At 56.9% G+C, this 13,624-nt stretch overlaps 2 protein-coding genes across 3 annotated transcripts in view; both read right to left on the bottom strand.

The window, feature by feature from the left end:
* HUS1 (HUS1 checkpoint clamp component) overlaps positions 1 to 5,410 on the bottom strand; it is a 33,329-nt gene extending 27,919 nt beyond the window's left edge. The window contains exons 1-4 of one of the 2 annotated variants that reach the window (XR_011139777.1): positions 1,546 to 1,690; positions 1,302 to 1,429; positions 843 to 1,019; positions 248 to 355 (exon numbers count right to left, since the gene is read on the bottom strand). Coding sequence is in view for 1 of the 2 variants with exons in the window: in XM_068936101.1 (XP_068792202.1) it covers positions 248 to 355; positions 843 to 1,019; positions 1,302 to 1,429; positions 1,546 to 1,597 (465 nt within the window). In the remaining variant the exon portion in view is untranslated. Of the gene's footprint in view, positions 1 to 247; positions 356 to 842; positions 1,020 to 1,301; positions 1,430 to 1,545 lie in introns of both variants that reach the window. The other variant, XM_068936101.1, reaches the window with a different exon arrangement.
* A 102-nt stretch (positions 5,411 to 5,512) lies between these two features.
* Positions 5,513 to 11,777, bottom strand: SUN3 (Sad1 and UNC84 domain containing 3). The gene is given in 8 exon segments (XM_068933744.1): positions 5,513 to 6,486; positions 6,610 to 6,702; positions 7,194 to 7,361; positions 7,479 to 7,511; positions 7,513 to 7,601; positions 8,177 to 8,261; positions 8,717 to 8,888; positions 11,680 to 11,777. Coding segments are annotated over 8 exon segments (879 nt in total). The 3' UTR covers positions 5,513 to 6,345.
* Positions 11,778 to 13,624: the final 1,847 nt, after the last annotated feature.

Genomic DNA, 13,624 nt, shown 5'->3' on the forward strand with positions numbered 1-13,624 from the left:
ACACATCTGTGTTTTCAAGATACTCCTGCCATAAAAGTCCCTTCCTCCTTCCTTCCCCCACTCCTCCTACCAACAGCAGGTAACCGGTATATTTTAACAGCGCCTTGTCATGGTGGAAGCCACCTCCCAACCTGCTCCAGCCCTTCCCTTTCCAACTCTTCCCCCCAGCCCACTGGCAGCGTACTCTTGTACTACCATCCCCTCAGAACTTCCACAGTCAGCAGGGACCATAAAAACAGTTGCTTACGTCAAAGTCCGGCACACTGGGCTCTCTGAAGTCGTTCCATAATCTTCTGGGAATAACACCCACTGGAATGTCATGCGTCACAATTCGACTGCTGCTTGACAAGGTCGGCTTGAGTGAGAGAGAAAACGTTCTTGCAGTTAAAAACATGACTTCAATTCTGAAGCCAAGATTTTCAACCCCACTCTGGGAAATACTAGCACGTCCAGATGCTCTGCTTTGGATTTCCCTTTTGCATAAGGAAGGGCTTGTGAGGCATCAGTCAATGGCGCCTGTGAGCTATGCAGAGAGTTACACGGTTCAGAGACGCTAACACGGGAGATGTCAGAAGACAGTCGTTTGGAATAGACCAGTAGAAAAAGCAAAAACAAAACCAAAAGCCAAACACTACACTGAAGCCTCCTGCACTGATAAGCGTCAAGGAGAACACAATCACCCTGGAATGATTTCAATGTTCTCAAGAAAAGAAGAAAGGTATCAGGTCACAAGGACATTAGAAAAGGGTACTGAAAGCATGCTACTGCCATTCTTGCTCTGCCTTGTCATGTGGTTCTAAAGTGTTTTTACTTAATGACAACGAAAGCATACTTGGACTTACGAGCTCCACAGCTACTGTGAGACAGGGACAGTGTTTGTTAGTCAGCTTGATCTTCACAGTCTTAGCATTCTGGGCTGTTTTTAACGCTCTCGACAGGTTCTCAGGCACCAGCTCCAAATAGATTTCATTGTGCTCTGCAGCTACTCCTTCCATCTGGAACTCATCAAAGAAATTCCCCTGTAAATAAAGCAAACCGAAAATAAAAAAAAAAAGCAGGTTTCACGTTAGGGATCTTAAGCGTAGGACCAAACAGCCACAGCAGGAAGCCTGCCTCCACGTGATGTCGTCTGCAGGAACTGATACAGGCGGCACCAGGATGAAGGCCCACTGCAAGCACAGAAAAAGCACAACAACAACAACAACAAAACCCTCCACCGAAACCCCACAACACCCAGCCAAAGCCACCCTGTGAATGCAGTCCCTCGCCCCTGCCACCGATCAGTCCTCGGCCCGACTCACCTGGCACAGCTCGCACCACACGCTGACCCCTCCGTTCGCCACTTTATCCGACAGGATGAAGTACAGCCTGTCCGCAGTGAGGCGCAGGGTGCAGCTCTTGGCCAGCCTGGCCACCGTGTTCACCACCCCTGCGGGAGCAAACGGCAGCACCGCGGTCACCTCGCCGCGGCTGCGAGCCACACGCAGACACCAGACGGACAGCACGACTCCCGCTCCCCCCCCCGCGCCGCCTCCCCTCGCTCACGGCTGAAGTGGTTGAGGCAGGCGAGATCCGCGATCTTGGCTCGGAAGCGCATGATGGCGGCGGCGCCCGGCAACGGCTACACCTCCCGGCGCCGCCCGCCCGGGCCCGGAAGCCGAGGGCGGCTCCTGGCGCTGCTGGCGGGAAGCGGAAGGGAGAGGGCGGGGGAAGGGGGGTCAGCAGGAGCTGCAGCCCCTCTCCCGCTGCCCGTCCCAGCTCCCGCCTGGGCCTTTGCCGGTTGCTTTCCTGAAAACGCAGCGTCCTGGCAGAGAGTCAGGAGAGTCCGAAAGGGCCGGGCAGGCTGCAGCGTTTTGAGACAGGAGCTGCCGCCCCGCCTCCAGCAGCAGGAGCCTCGCTGCCCTGAGCTGCTTCAGCGGGGGGCACCATGCAAAGGGCTTTCTGCCGAGACTGGCACAGCATCAAGGCAGCACAGAGGGAGGGCAGAGCTTGCTTTCCCTGTCCCCATCCCCGTGCTGCGTGCCCCTTGCCTGCAGGAGGAGATCCAGGCCTTTGGCTCGCCTGCTCTCCTGCAGTCTCTGAAAGCAATGGCACTTGCAGAGACGGTTTCCTAGTGCCGTTCTGGGGCGTTTGTCTGCATCGCCTCGCTGGGTTGCCTCCACCAAGGCTGCCTCGTCAATCTCTAAAGAGCGAACAAAACCTCCCAAAGCATCGCCTAGCCTGCGTCTACACACAAACACCCACACCACCGACAGTGATTGGAGGCTGCCTTTCTGTCCGCTTTTGCCTCATGGGCACAAAGAGGAGAAACAAACCTGGGTCCGCACGCGGACAGAAAGAGGAGAGTCCCTGCCGAGGTTGTGCTGGGGCCGTGTTGCTCCCAGCCCAGGGCTGCCTGAAGACAGCTGCATGACAGATGTGGGGAGCTCTGGTAGCTGAATCACCGGGACGCAGCTCTGCGGTGCGAGTTGCTCGTGCGCGCACCAGCTCCGCAGGCCGAGAGAAACACTCCAGGTTGCGTTTCACAGAAAGCACGCTCCCTGCCTACGGGATCAGGGGCATGAGAACACAGCCCCTCCAGTCCAGGGGCAAATACTGCATCTCAGCAGAACGTTACAGCCCAAAAGGAGGACGAGTGGTCTGCATACTCAGTTGTGCAAGGCACCCGTGACTCCACGACACCTGTCACAACATCCATGATACAAGTAAGGCCCTTGGGGAGGGCACCTCCCAAATCTTGTCAAGAGATTTCCACCCTAGCATCCCAGGCTGTGTCAGGGACCAGGAAGGGCCAGCTGCTGCTCCCTAAGGATGGGGAGCCAGGAGCTGAGTGCAAGGCCAAAGCATCACCAGAAAGGGCCCTCTCCCACAGCATCCAAGCAGGACAGGCCCAGAGGGCGTGGCCAGCTACAGCAACAGTGCAGATCACCAGGCAAAACCAGGGTGATGAGGCAGGTGCAAGGTGAAGCCACAACAGCAGGTCAGGGTCAGGTCCAAGATGACAAGGCAGGGCCCCAGCCAGGGCAAGAAGGGTCAGCCCCCACATCAGGCTCTGGACCACCACAGCCCTGCCTCAGCTGCAAAGCAGCACTCCTCTTCATATCACCTCTACACCTCTGTTTGAACCCCCCCCCCCTCAGTTTCTAGTCCATGTCCTAACACGGCAAAGGTAGCAATGCTGGGGAACACTGCTAGGAAGCTGGACTTCTTGGGAACAGTTCAGCTGTCACTACATCACACAGCTTCAAGGGCTTTAAATAGGATGCCCTGTATAGCTAGGAGTGAGCTCTGACAGATTTTTCCTGGAGAGGAAGTCTTAGTGTGTCCCAACAATTTCCAGTGCAGCCTCTGCCTTGCTGGCCACCTTCACTCTCCTCTGCAGGCCTTCACCCTTCAGTACAGTTGGGGGGCCCGGTGGAATTCAGTAGACGGGTGATGCGTGACTTGGAGCCAAGGTAGAAATGTACTCAGAAAAGGCCTACCAGTCTTCTGTGTGCAAAGCCTCCCTGCAGTGAACAGGTGCCTGCTTCCTTCATTCAGCTGTAGGAGAATGGAGGGTATTCCCCAGATCGATCATGCCTCGCATTGAAGGCGACTCTACTGCCTCCTTTCGATCTGAGCAGGATTAGCCACGAGCCAAGTGCCAGAGAGGTGCCCACGCTGCCTTGCTGAAGTGCGGGGAAGCAACAGTGCCACCTGGAGCACGCAGGAAGGCAGCGGTCTGTGGGTGCAAGCTCTGTCGGAGCACAGAAGGGATCCTGGGGATTATGAGCTTCTTAGCCAAGCTCCCCCTCTCCCCGCTGCTTAAAGCCACTGGGAAAATGGCATTTCTTCTTCTTTGGTGTCAGCCAAAGGCAGAACAGAATGCTCTGCTCTCCGGCAGCTGTTGTTTGATCCGGCCAGTGCTGCAGAAGCTGCGGGGGAAGAGAAAAGAGCAGTGTTGACGAACTGCACAAAACAACATAGGCTGGGCTCATCAGGTGACGCTAGCACCCTGGTGCGGTGCCGGGCTGCAATGCTGCTTCTGGGAGAAGGCTTAGAGCAGAGAGAAGTAGCAGCCCTGGGTCAGACTGAAGCAGAGAGAAGTAGCAGCCCTGGGTCAGACTGACTGGGGCCTGGAGACGTGGCACGGGGAGAGCTGGGATTCAGAGGGTGAGGAAAGCCCTCCGCTACAAGAGGCCGCGCCGGTGAGGGAGGTAGCTGCAGTGGTTGTGGGGAGAACAAGCCCTGCAGAGGGGGGAGGCGGCACGTGACTTGCCCGGCGCATTGCACCACTGTGGGAAGGGGGATAAGAATCAGGGAGCTGGCAGCCTGTGAGCATCTCCAAGACAAGCGAGCAGGGATGCCCTGGACAGAGATCCAGGAGGCCCCGGCCTGTCTGTGTGCTGCTGCGCTGATGTGAGTCCAAAAGCAGAGACTCATAACCCGTGAGCCCCGACTTTGACACCTCTGGAAGAGCTGTGGATCGGGGCCATGCAGGGCTATGGGCCCGCTGCACCCCAGGACGACCCTGTAAAGGCTTCTTTAAGCAGCCGGGGCTGTGCCTGAACCGGTCGAGGCCTGGGTGAGGGAATGGCTCCACTGGAGACCGTGGGGTCCCTGACAGGTGGAGGACAAAAAGGGGAGGCCAAGAAGGAAGCAGCAGCAGTCCCAAGCCCTGGTGCCAGAAAGACTCCCCCTCACCACACGGCCGGGGGGCCCAGGGGAAGGGCATACTTGGAGGAAGGGTGTACACGACACACACAGGACCAGAAGTCACCTTCTTGGATTGCCAGGGTCCCTCTACTCCCAGGTCAGTCAGTTAAACACGCTAAACAAAGCGTAGGAGGTGATCCGAGCCAGAGACCCCCTCTTCCAACCCCCGTACCGGCTCAGACAAGGGCCTAGAGGGGCAAATACAAGGTCTGCTAAAGCGGGGGTGATAGAAGAGGCCCCAACCTTGGCGAGCAGCCCCATCGAGCCTGTGCCTAAAAGCCACGCTGAGTGGCAGATGGGGATGGACCCGACAAGAGCGCTTGCCCGCAGGCAGCAAGAGCTCCCCTTCCCACGGCCGACATGCATCAAGTCACGCAGGGGATAAGGAACCAGGGACAGCAGTGGCTCGCTGCAATGGTCCTGTGTCGCGGCGCAGAAGCAGCGGCCATAGACTAGAAACCGTGCCACTGTATTAACCAAATCAACTTTATTGTTATTACAACAGAACGACCCAGTTGGACCTAATCCTTTTGCTCCCCCTCACCGATTAGGTTCGTCTGGATGCCGGCTGAGCGGACTCTTGTAGCTGCAAAAGGCTAATATAAGTTATAACAAGATGATACCAGTGTAATATTTAACAAGCAGACAATTGCAACAGCTATAATTCCACAACCCGCTGTCCTAAGTATATACCCAATATAACTCCCAGACCAACCCACCAAGACAATTCTGTGCAAATCCTTATTTCGCGGGAAGAGAACGCTAAATTAAACAGGAGAGAGAGAAGCTCGAGCGAAAGATGGAGAGGGGGGAAGGGAAGGACGGGAGAGCCCCAGCCCCACTACACCGGCGGTGATATTTGTGGGACGGCGTGTGCCTAAGCACCCCAGTCACTCGGGTGAGAGCGGGTCGCCCGGCCTCTCGCCTGACCAGGCTGCCGTACGCTGAGCAGGCGTCCCTGCCAGCGGGGAATCCTGTCGGGGTTCTCAGGCTGGCTGTGAAGCAGGTCCTCGCCTTCACTCACGCTCCTTTCCCTGGCCTTCACCTCTGCTCCCCATGGAGTTTGGGCGGAGCCTCCTTCCATGGAGCAAGGGGGAGTGCCTGGGACTGCGGTCATACACCCCTTATATGGCAAAAGGCCTAGAAGTTTCTGGCCTCCTCCAGGCTGTTCCAGGACCCTCGATGTTGATGGACAGCTGAGGTTTCAGCTCCACGTGCTCTTGGCTGTGGCTCCAGCCAATCCAGTCGCTGTCTCCAGGGCGGGCTTTGCCTGGATGCCCGCAAAACTTCTGTGGGCTTTTGCAGTGACAAAGGTGCACCACAGCCTAGCACCCTGGTGCTTTGCTCTCCCGCTGTCTTCCGAGTCCAAAAAGATTTCTACCTTTACATATAACGGAAAGCTGTCTTGCTTTGCCCGGTTTCCTCCTTCTCCAGCAAGAGCCCCTTGCGGTGTGAGAAAAATGCTGGAAGGACTAGGGAAGGCACAGCCAGCTCCGCGGGTGACAGCTTAACTATGGGAAGCAGTGGATCAGAGCGGCAAGAACGAGGGGCTGTCAAGGACACAGCAGTTGGCAACGAAAGGAGGCAGCACAGGCACACCAACTAGCACATCATGACCGCTGTTAAGATCTTGCATTTGCGGCTGGGGAGTTAGAGGTGCCACGCAGAGTCCTCTTTGGCGGGTACCGCGTCACCGTGCACCCTGAATCGGTACACGCACGTGTATTCCGGGTGGCCCCAGTTGCTCAGCACCTTCAGCTTCACGTACTGTATGAAGTCAGAGCGTTCGTTCTGAAACGAGAAGAGCAGAGCTGTCTTCTCCTGCCTGTCCTGCGACTACTTGGAGCTTCTCCCCAGCCAACAACACTTGCCCTCCTGCTCTCCCGCAGTTCCCATGCCTCTTCTTCAGCGTACCTGCAGCTGGAAAGTCTGAAAGGGATGCTCTGCAGCCACGTACGTGAACTCTCCCAGGAACGTGCCCTGCTCCTCACTTTCTGCCTTCATCCCCTACAGAAAGACGGGGTGGAGAAAACAAGAGCGGGAGGTACGCAGCCAGGAGACTCAGCTTCCACAGGGCTACTAAGGAAGAGGCCAGAATTCGGCCTAGGAGAGAGCGCTGGGAACGCCACCTGTGGGTGTGCAGCACAGAGAACTGGGAGCAACGAGCACAAAGCAAGTAAGGGCCGGTTGGTTATTTGGGAGGAGTCGTGCCAGAGCCAGTGGGCCACCTCCTGTAACTCAGGCCTCCTTTAGTACCACGTGGCCCCAGGCAGGGGAAGCTTCACTTTGGCTGCACCCCAGAAAGCAAAGGAGCGTAAGGGAAACGGAGTCGCTCCAAGGAATTTCTTTCTCCTCCAGGCTCGGAGGAAGTCGCAGGCCTCAGAGAATCCTGCCGGCATTGCGGGACCTGTGCTCACCCGCCTGCCCGCCCGCCCCCACCCTGCACCGCTTAAGAACGCTCTTCCAAACCCCCCAACTCTAGACTAGAGACCACTTACATAGACAGCAAAGTCCCTGGGAGCACTGGAGATGTTTTCTCCAGGGGACACTCTCACAGAAATATGCTCCAGGGTCACCGCTTGCGGGAAGATGGCTCTAGGCAGCTTGATCACCACATGACCCTGACTGCCGGGGAAAGACCAGCAGTTTCCTGCGTGATTTTCCGGCTGAAAGAACAACAACAATGCACCCTGTTCATGTGGCAAAGGCAAACTCCCAAGAGCGGGCTTGGTCCCCCCCGCCACCTTGGTTGCTCTCTGCTCTCTGCTTCTCGGGGTCCCTACCTCCAGAATCACCTCAGGAGACTTCATGGAGCCCCTCCTCCAGCAGGGGCAGCCCAGCCCAGAAGAGTCTCCCTCTGGTATTCCGCAAGGAGCCAGAAGTCTTGGAGTGCATGACGGTAGCCCCTGGAAATTACACCATGAATGCCCCGATCACGTCCTGTCTTCCCTGGACGACTGCATCTGCTTAGAAGGCTGTAAGCTCTCCAGAGGAGGCCATCAACCACCTAGGCTGTGGACCTCTCTTCAAACAAGCAACCCACTGCCTTGGCACAGTTCTTCCCGTTCCTGACAGGGATGAATACCGGGCAGACTCCGAAAGAAAAGCCTTTGCTGAACAACCTCCTGCGATGGGAACGGTCACAGCCCCGCTACCTCCCTCCTTTCCCTCCACTGTTACTTCCATGGCTTCCCTTTAGTGCTCCCCTGGGAGCAATCCAGGGCTGCGGACGTAGCTGTGCCCTAACAAACGCTGCCACCGTCATGCCTCTCCCCCCTGCCCTGTCAGCCTGAAAAACACTACTAAGCGTTACTACATCTCAGCGGTGGATTCACCTCTGTCTTACTTGCATGAGCCGCCTGGCACCCACAGCGGTGACTCATTAAGCTACGCTCATGCGGCATGGAAAACGAAGTCTAACATAGCCATAACCATAGACAGGAGGCGCCCTGTCTTGGTTGTGCGTGTGCTGGAGGCGCACCTGATGATTTGCGGGCATAATCGGGCATCCCGACTTGGTTGTATTCCAGCTTCTCCAGTGCTTCATCAATTAGCTTCTGAACATCCTGGGAAGGAACGCAAAAGAGAGCGGCTCATACAGAGGCAAAGAGGCACATCCCAGCCACCCTGCTAGGCCAGCTAAGGTGAACTCAGGTGTGCCACTCTGGCCCGAGGAACTGGTGGATTCCCTGAAAAGCTCCCAGGTTGCTTGGCTCTCATTGACCAGCATCAGAACAGCGGGGCTGCTCACTCCCGCGCTCGGGAAGCTGAAGCTACGGGAATGCGTTCCTTCCACAGGTGAGAGGAGGGTGAGCTGAAGGCAAGTGACATTCCCTTGGTGGCCGGCCCTTTGTTGCCCTCCAAGCAGTGTGGAGCCACAGGAAAAGGAACTGCAGAGACCCGCAACGCTTGCTGCAGCAGCACAAGCCTTTTTGTTAGCTCTGCCAGGGAATTCTACTGGAACACGTGCCGGGGTGAGGGAAAAAGTCTCTGTGGGGAGCCTTCTGCAATGTCCTCTTACCCATCCGGTCATGCCCGGGAGCTCAGCCTGCTTGAGGGCTTCGCTGAGAGCCCGCCGAGCAATGTCCTTTGTGCTCCATCTCAGAACGTGCAGGTCTTCCTGCAGCTCACGCAGCTGTCCTTGGAGGGCTTGGATTTCATGGAGTGTTGCTCCTAACACCTCCTCTGCTTGCCTAGAAAAAGTGTGCCACAGACACCCCTGTTCTTGCGGTGTCTATGTGCACAGTCATTTAGGGAGAAGGCTTGCAGCTCCCAGGCAGTGATGCACTTGCTTAGGGAGACGCTGGGAGAGAGCTCTCCTGCATCGCTGGTAGCCATGAGTCCTGGCTGACTTCCCTGTGCTTGGTTTGCAGTAGTGCTGCTTTCAGGCTTTTTCGTTCACCTTGCTCTTGCTCCCTCACCGCCTTGTTGGCCAAACAGGTTACTCGGTTTGGCTAGCCTCTTCCGCCTTCTCCCTGGGTCCCCAAGGGCCTCCCACCTCTTGCTCGAGAAATACACCTCTACACCCCCTCTCTGCTCGGAGCCGTGCCTCAGGCCTTGCAGCCTGCCCAGCTGGCAGGGTCTTCCCAGGCAACTGCTACGACCCTGCCCCCAGCCTCTGAGGCGGCTCTGCTTCCGTTGGCCTCTCCTCTGCATTGAGGGGAAGATGCTGCTGCAAGGGCCTTCTGCTCTGGCCCAGCACTGGGAAGCAACCAGACATGTCTCCCAGCAGCTGCTCCCGAGCATGGAGTCAGGGAAGCAGATGCCCCTTCTCAAGCAGCACAAAGGGGCAGCTTCCCACAGCCCAGGCCTAGCTGCCGGCCTCACAGAGGCCTTGCTCCAGGCCTCTAAGGGGCATCGAGACAGAGCTGACCACTACGGAGAAAGGAAAGGGGGAAAGGGAGACAGGGCAGTGGGAAAAGCTCTTAGGGAGAGTTCCTAGAGGGAACTGTGCGGTGGGAAGTTAGCGTGAGACGGGACGGCAGCTCCTCTAAAGCATCATCTAGTCAAGAGGACATCGTTTTTACCGCTGTGTCTTCACATCCACGCCCGAGAGAGGAAACTCCTCCTGTAAGGACAAGGAAGGGAACATGCAGTCCAAGGGCTAACAGGCCTGCTGCAGAAATGAAGGCGAGGGACAACGGTGTGGTCTCTGCAGCAACGGGAAGCAAACAGGTGCACACCCCATGCCTCCGGGGACGCTGGTACTGCACTCTCATGCCCTGGGAAGTTATCACGCTAGACTGCCAGGCGAGGGAGAACGCAGTTCACACTGGCCACTGTGTTCTTTGAGAAGCAGCTGGTCTTTGACGTTTCCTTGAATTAAACGGATCGATTCTTAAAAGCCTGAAAAAGCCTTCTCCCATTTCTCGGCCGTTGACTGGACAGGTCAAGAGATGCCGACACCCCATTCTGCCTAGGCCTTGAACTCCCTCTGTTCCTAGAGAGCTGGGCTATTACCGCACTGGCTACTGCTCCATGTCCAAGTGTGCTTTCGTTACAGTTCCTTTCTCAAGACCACCAGGAAAGGCCCTAAGCAAGCAACTCCATAGTAATAATTAGGCACACACGCCCACATATTTTGGTGGTTGCTGCATTGAACGGCCTGAGTGAGCCAGGCTTGAGACACTCAAGATTTCCAAAGCAGCCCAGCGCTCGGTGGAAACCTACAGACCCACGTCTGCGGAACAGCAGTGCTTTTTCGGCTGCCTGCTCTACCACGAGCTGTTAAGGCACTGGAGTTTGGACCAGTTGACCCGCACCTGAGAGACCTGGCCACGTGGCTCGCGGACCTAGCCCTCGCCCCGGAAAGCAAGGGACTTGTGACAAAGCTGCACTTTAAGCCCTTGAGTTAAGGCTGGCAGAAGCAGTCTGGATTTGAGGCAATCCGCATGTCATCTGCTGACAGACGGGGTTAAAATAGGAGACGATGTAGGCCCTCGACGCTGCTGTGGTCCTCCAGAGGCTTCCTTCTTCAAGCAGCCCCACGTGGTAAACACCTGTTAGTCACAAGCAAAGCTCCCTTTACACCTTGGACTTGTTCATGCCAGAAGAGATGTGTTCCAGGCGTGCTCCCATCCTTCAGGCATGCTGACACCCAGCTGATGTCACAAAGCTTGGAGTGAGTTGGTGTGCCACCAAAAGACAGGCTGCAAGCACTTTGGAGGCTGGAGACGACTTGGGAAGGGGGACAAGCCAACCCTGGGCATCTGCCGGGCTTTTGTAGCGCTTCATGAAACCTCATCCAGCTGCCTGCCTCCACAGGGCTGCCTGCTCTGCTCTGCGGGTCGGGCACACATGCCATCAGTGTCTCTCCTCTCCTCGCCAAGAGACAATGAGGCAACAGGGGCCTCTGAAGAGATGAAGATCCCTTCCCCAAGACATGCTCCTTCCTCCTGAAGGAAGCTTCTCCACCTCCGGGGGGAGCAGGCTCGCCACTGTCTCTCCCCAGGCTTAGGAGGCCTGGCTTCAGCTGCAGGGAGAAGCAAGCCACTCTGTCCCCACCCCAGCTCCGCTGCTCTGAGGCAGCTGGAAGCGTGGGAGAAGCCCCTCTCTCAGGGACTGCCTGCTCCTAGCTGGCCTATTCTGACCACAGCCGCCTACAGGCAGCTGGGCAGAACGAAGCACTGGGTCTCTCCTAAGGAGCCGCCCACTCACTCGTCACTGCCGAGCTCTACCAAAACTCACCAAAAAGGAAAGAAAGCAGACAAGCAGCACCAGGGGAATCGTCTTGTGAGCCTTCATTTGCCTACGGAGGAGCAGGGAGGAGAAGGAGAGTGAAGCTGGCTGGAGCTGTGCAGGTCCGAAGCAGGCTGCAGAGCAGCAGCAGCAGCCACTGCAGCTCTTGCACCTGGCCTTGCTGACGCGGGAAGTGGCCTGCTCCTGCCCGAGCTCCAGTCAGGGGGCAAGGTTTCACCCACTGCGGCCTTGGGGCATTCGGTAGGGCAAGGATTGGAAGTGGGGAGCTAGGCATGAAGGACTAACTGCAGACCAGGAGAACTGCGGCCAACAAAGCTAGGGCCTAACTTCATGCCTATGGGAGGCGAGGCGAGGTGATTGTCTGAAGACGGAAGGGACATCATTCACGCCTATTTCTCCTGCCCACCGTCCAGTCAGCACCGGGGCCAATACAGTTCTCCCCCACTCTCCAGAAAAGTGTCTCCCTCAGCTTTACCTGGCAGTACTGCCCAGAACTGGGAGCACAAAGCGCTGAGGAGACAGTATGCAAACTAGAACGATTCACAATGAGCCGGACAGCTCCTGAAAAACAGTCCAGAGGGAAAAAGGTCAGTGAGCTCGTGGGTGCTTCTAGCTTAGGTCTTCTCCTTGTCCTCTTTGTGTTGGCAGAAGGGCAGGAGGCATTGTCCTGCTTCTGTCACTTGCTCCTGCTTCTGTCAGGTGCTCGGCAGCTGCAAGCAGGACAGGGGAAGGGAAACTAATTCCCTTCAGCCCAAAAACACTGATCAATAAGGTCACCTTTCCCTGTTTGGAGCACAGAGGGCCAGCCTCTTAGTTCCTAGGCAGAGCTGCCTGTCATGGTCACGAGGACATCCAGGCGCAGCCCAAGGCCAGGCATTCTGGGAGCTCTTGCTCTGCCTCTGACAAGAGCTGACAACAACGGGGGGCTGAAAGCTCTTCATCAGCTACAGGAAGCGTAGAGAGAGTTGGACCTGGACGAGGAAAGCTGCCTAGGAAGCAGCAGGCAATCATTGTCTCTTTCCGCATTGCAGAGAAAAGGCCTCTGTTGTGGCATGAAGCCTCCACGTTGCGATTCCTGCCTTTGCATGGCTGAGCCATGTGGAACCAAGAGCTCTCTTCGTGTAGTTGCGTGCGAACACGTTTTTCTCGTCGCCACTGCACAACAGCCTTCTCTTTCCGTGAAACCAATCCCTCCTGTAAACGTAAATCAGCAGCGCGAGCTGTGCTTAAGGATCGCGTCAGCTTACTTTTGCCTGGACGCTGCAGCTGGCGTTGGTCCTGCCTGCAGACTCCAGGGCTCTGGAGAACAGGCCCTTGGCTCGCAGCTTGCCTACGGGAAAGAGAAGGGCTCAGGCGCTTGGGGCCCGCAGAATCTGCTGTTGCTTTCAGCCAGCTTGACACTGAGGTCGCAGGCTGCCCTTGTGTTCTTCACCAGGCCGTCCCCCCACCGCAGCTGAGTAGGTGGACAAGGCACTTGGGGAAAAGAGAGGAGGAGTTGTAAAAGTCTCCAAAGCAGCACGCCCATACCAGCGTACATCCTGGCCTGGCTTTCTAAACAAAGCTGCAAAGCTGCAGCTACCAAACACTCCACTTGCTCAGGCGGGAGCCAAAATCGCTCCGCTCACCTTGCCTTCACGACAGAGTGACCAAGCGGCGGGGCCAGCCCTGAGCTGTCGCCCTGCTCTTGCTACCTCACACAGCAGCGACAGATTGTGATGTCAACGGCAGTCGGTGACATCACAGTAGAAAAGGCAGCGCACCTTCCCAGGCCAACGCCAACCTGACAGGAACCCAGAGTTGCTCTCCTCTGTACAAGAGAGGAAACCCCACAAAACAAGAACGTCTCCTACCCAGTATTAAACTGGTGCCGTAACACAAGGGCTGGGCCTGCACGCTCGCTTCTGGTTGCTGCTGTGCGCACCAGGCTCTTGCCAGCAGAGGACGGCAGACGTCTTGAGAGGAGGGGAAGGGAGCGTATCTGACTCTGGCCAAGTCTGCTACTGCCTGGGCTTGTCCGGGCAGGCAGAGGCCCTGGGGACAAGGGAAGGGCTGGGGGCGCTCTGGTGGCACTCCGCTCCAGGCAGGGCAAGAGCAGCTCCTGGCCACGACCGGGCTGCGCAGGGGCCACTAGCTTCAGCCTGTAGCGGGGGTTTGCCCGCATTGTCTCGCTTGGGTTTGTCACGGGGCAAGAACCCAAGGCAGTTAACTCGCCTTTCCCTGGTTTGATTTT

This window comes from Struthio camelus, chromosome 2 (assembly GCF_040807025.1).
Source record: "Struthio camelus isolate bStrCam1 chromosome 2, bStrCam1.hap1, whole genome shotgun sequence".
Taxonomy (NCBI): Eukaryota; Metazoa; Chordata; class Aves; order Struthioniformes; family Struthionidae; genus Struthio; species Struthio camelus.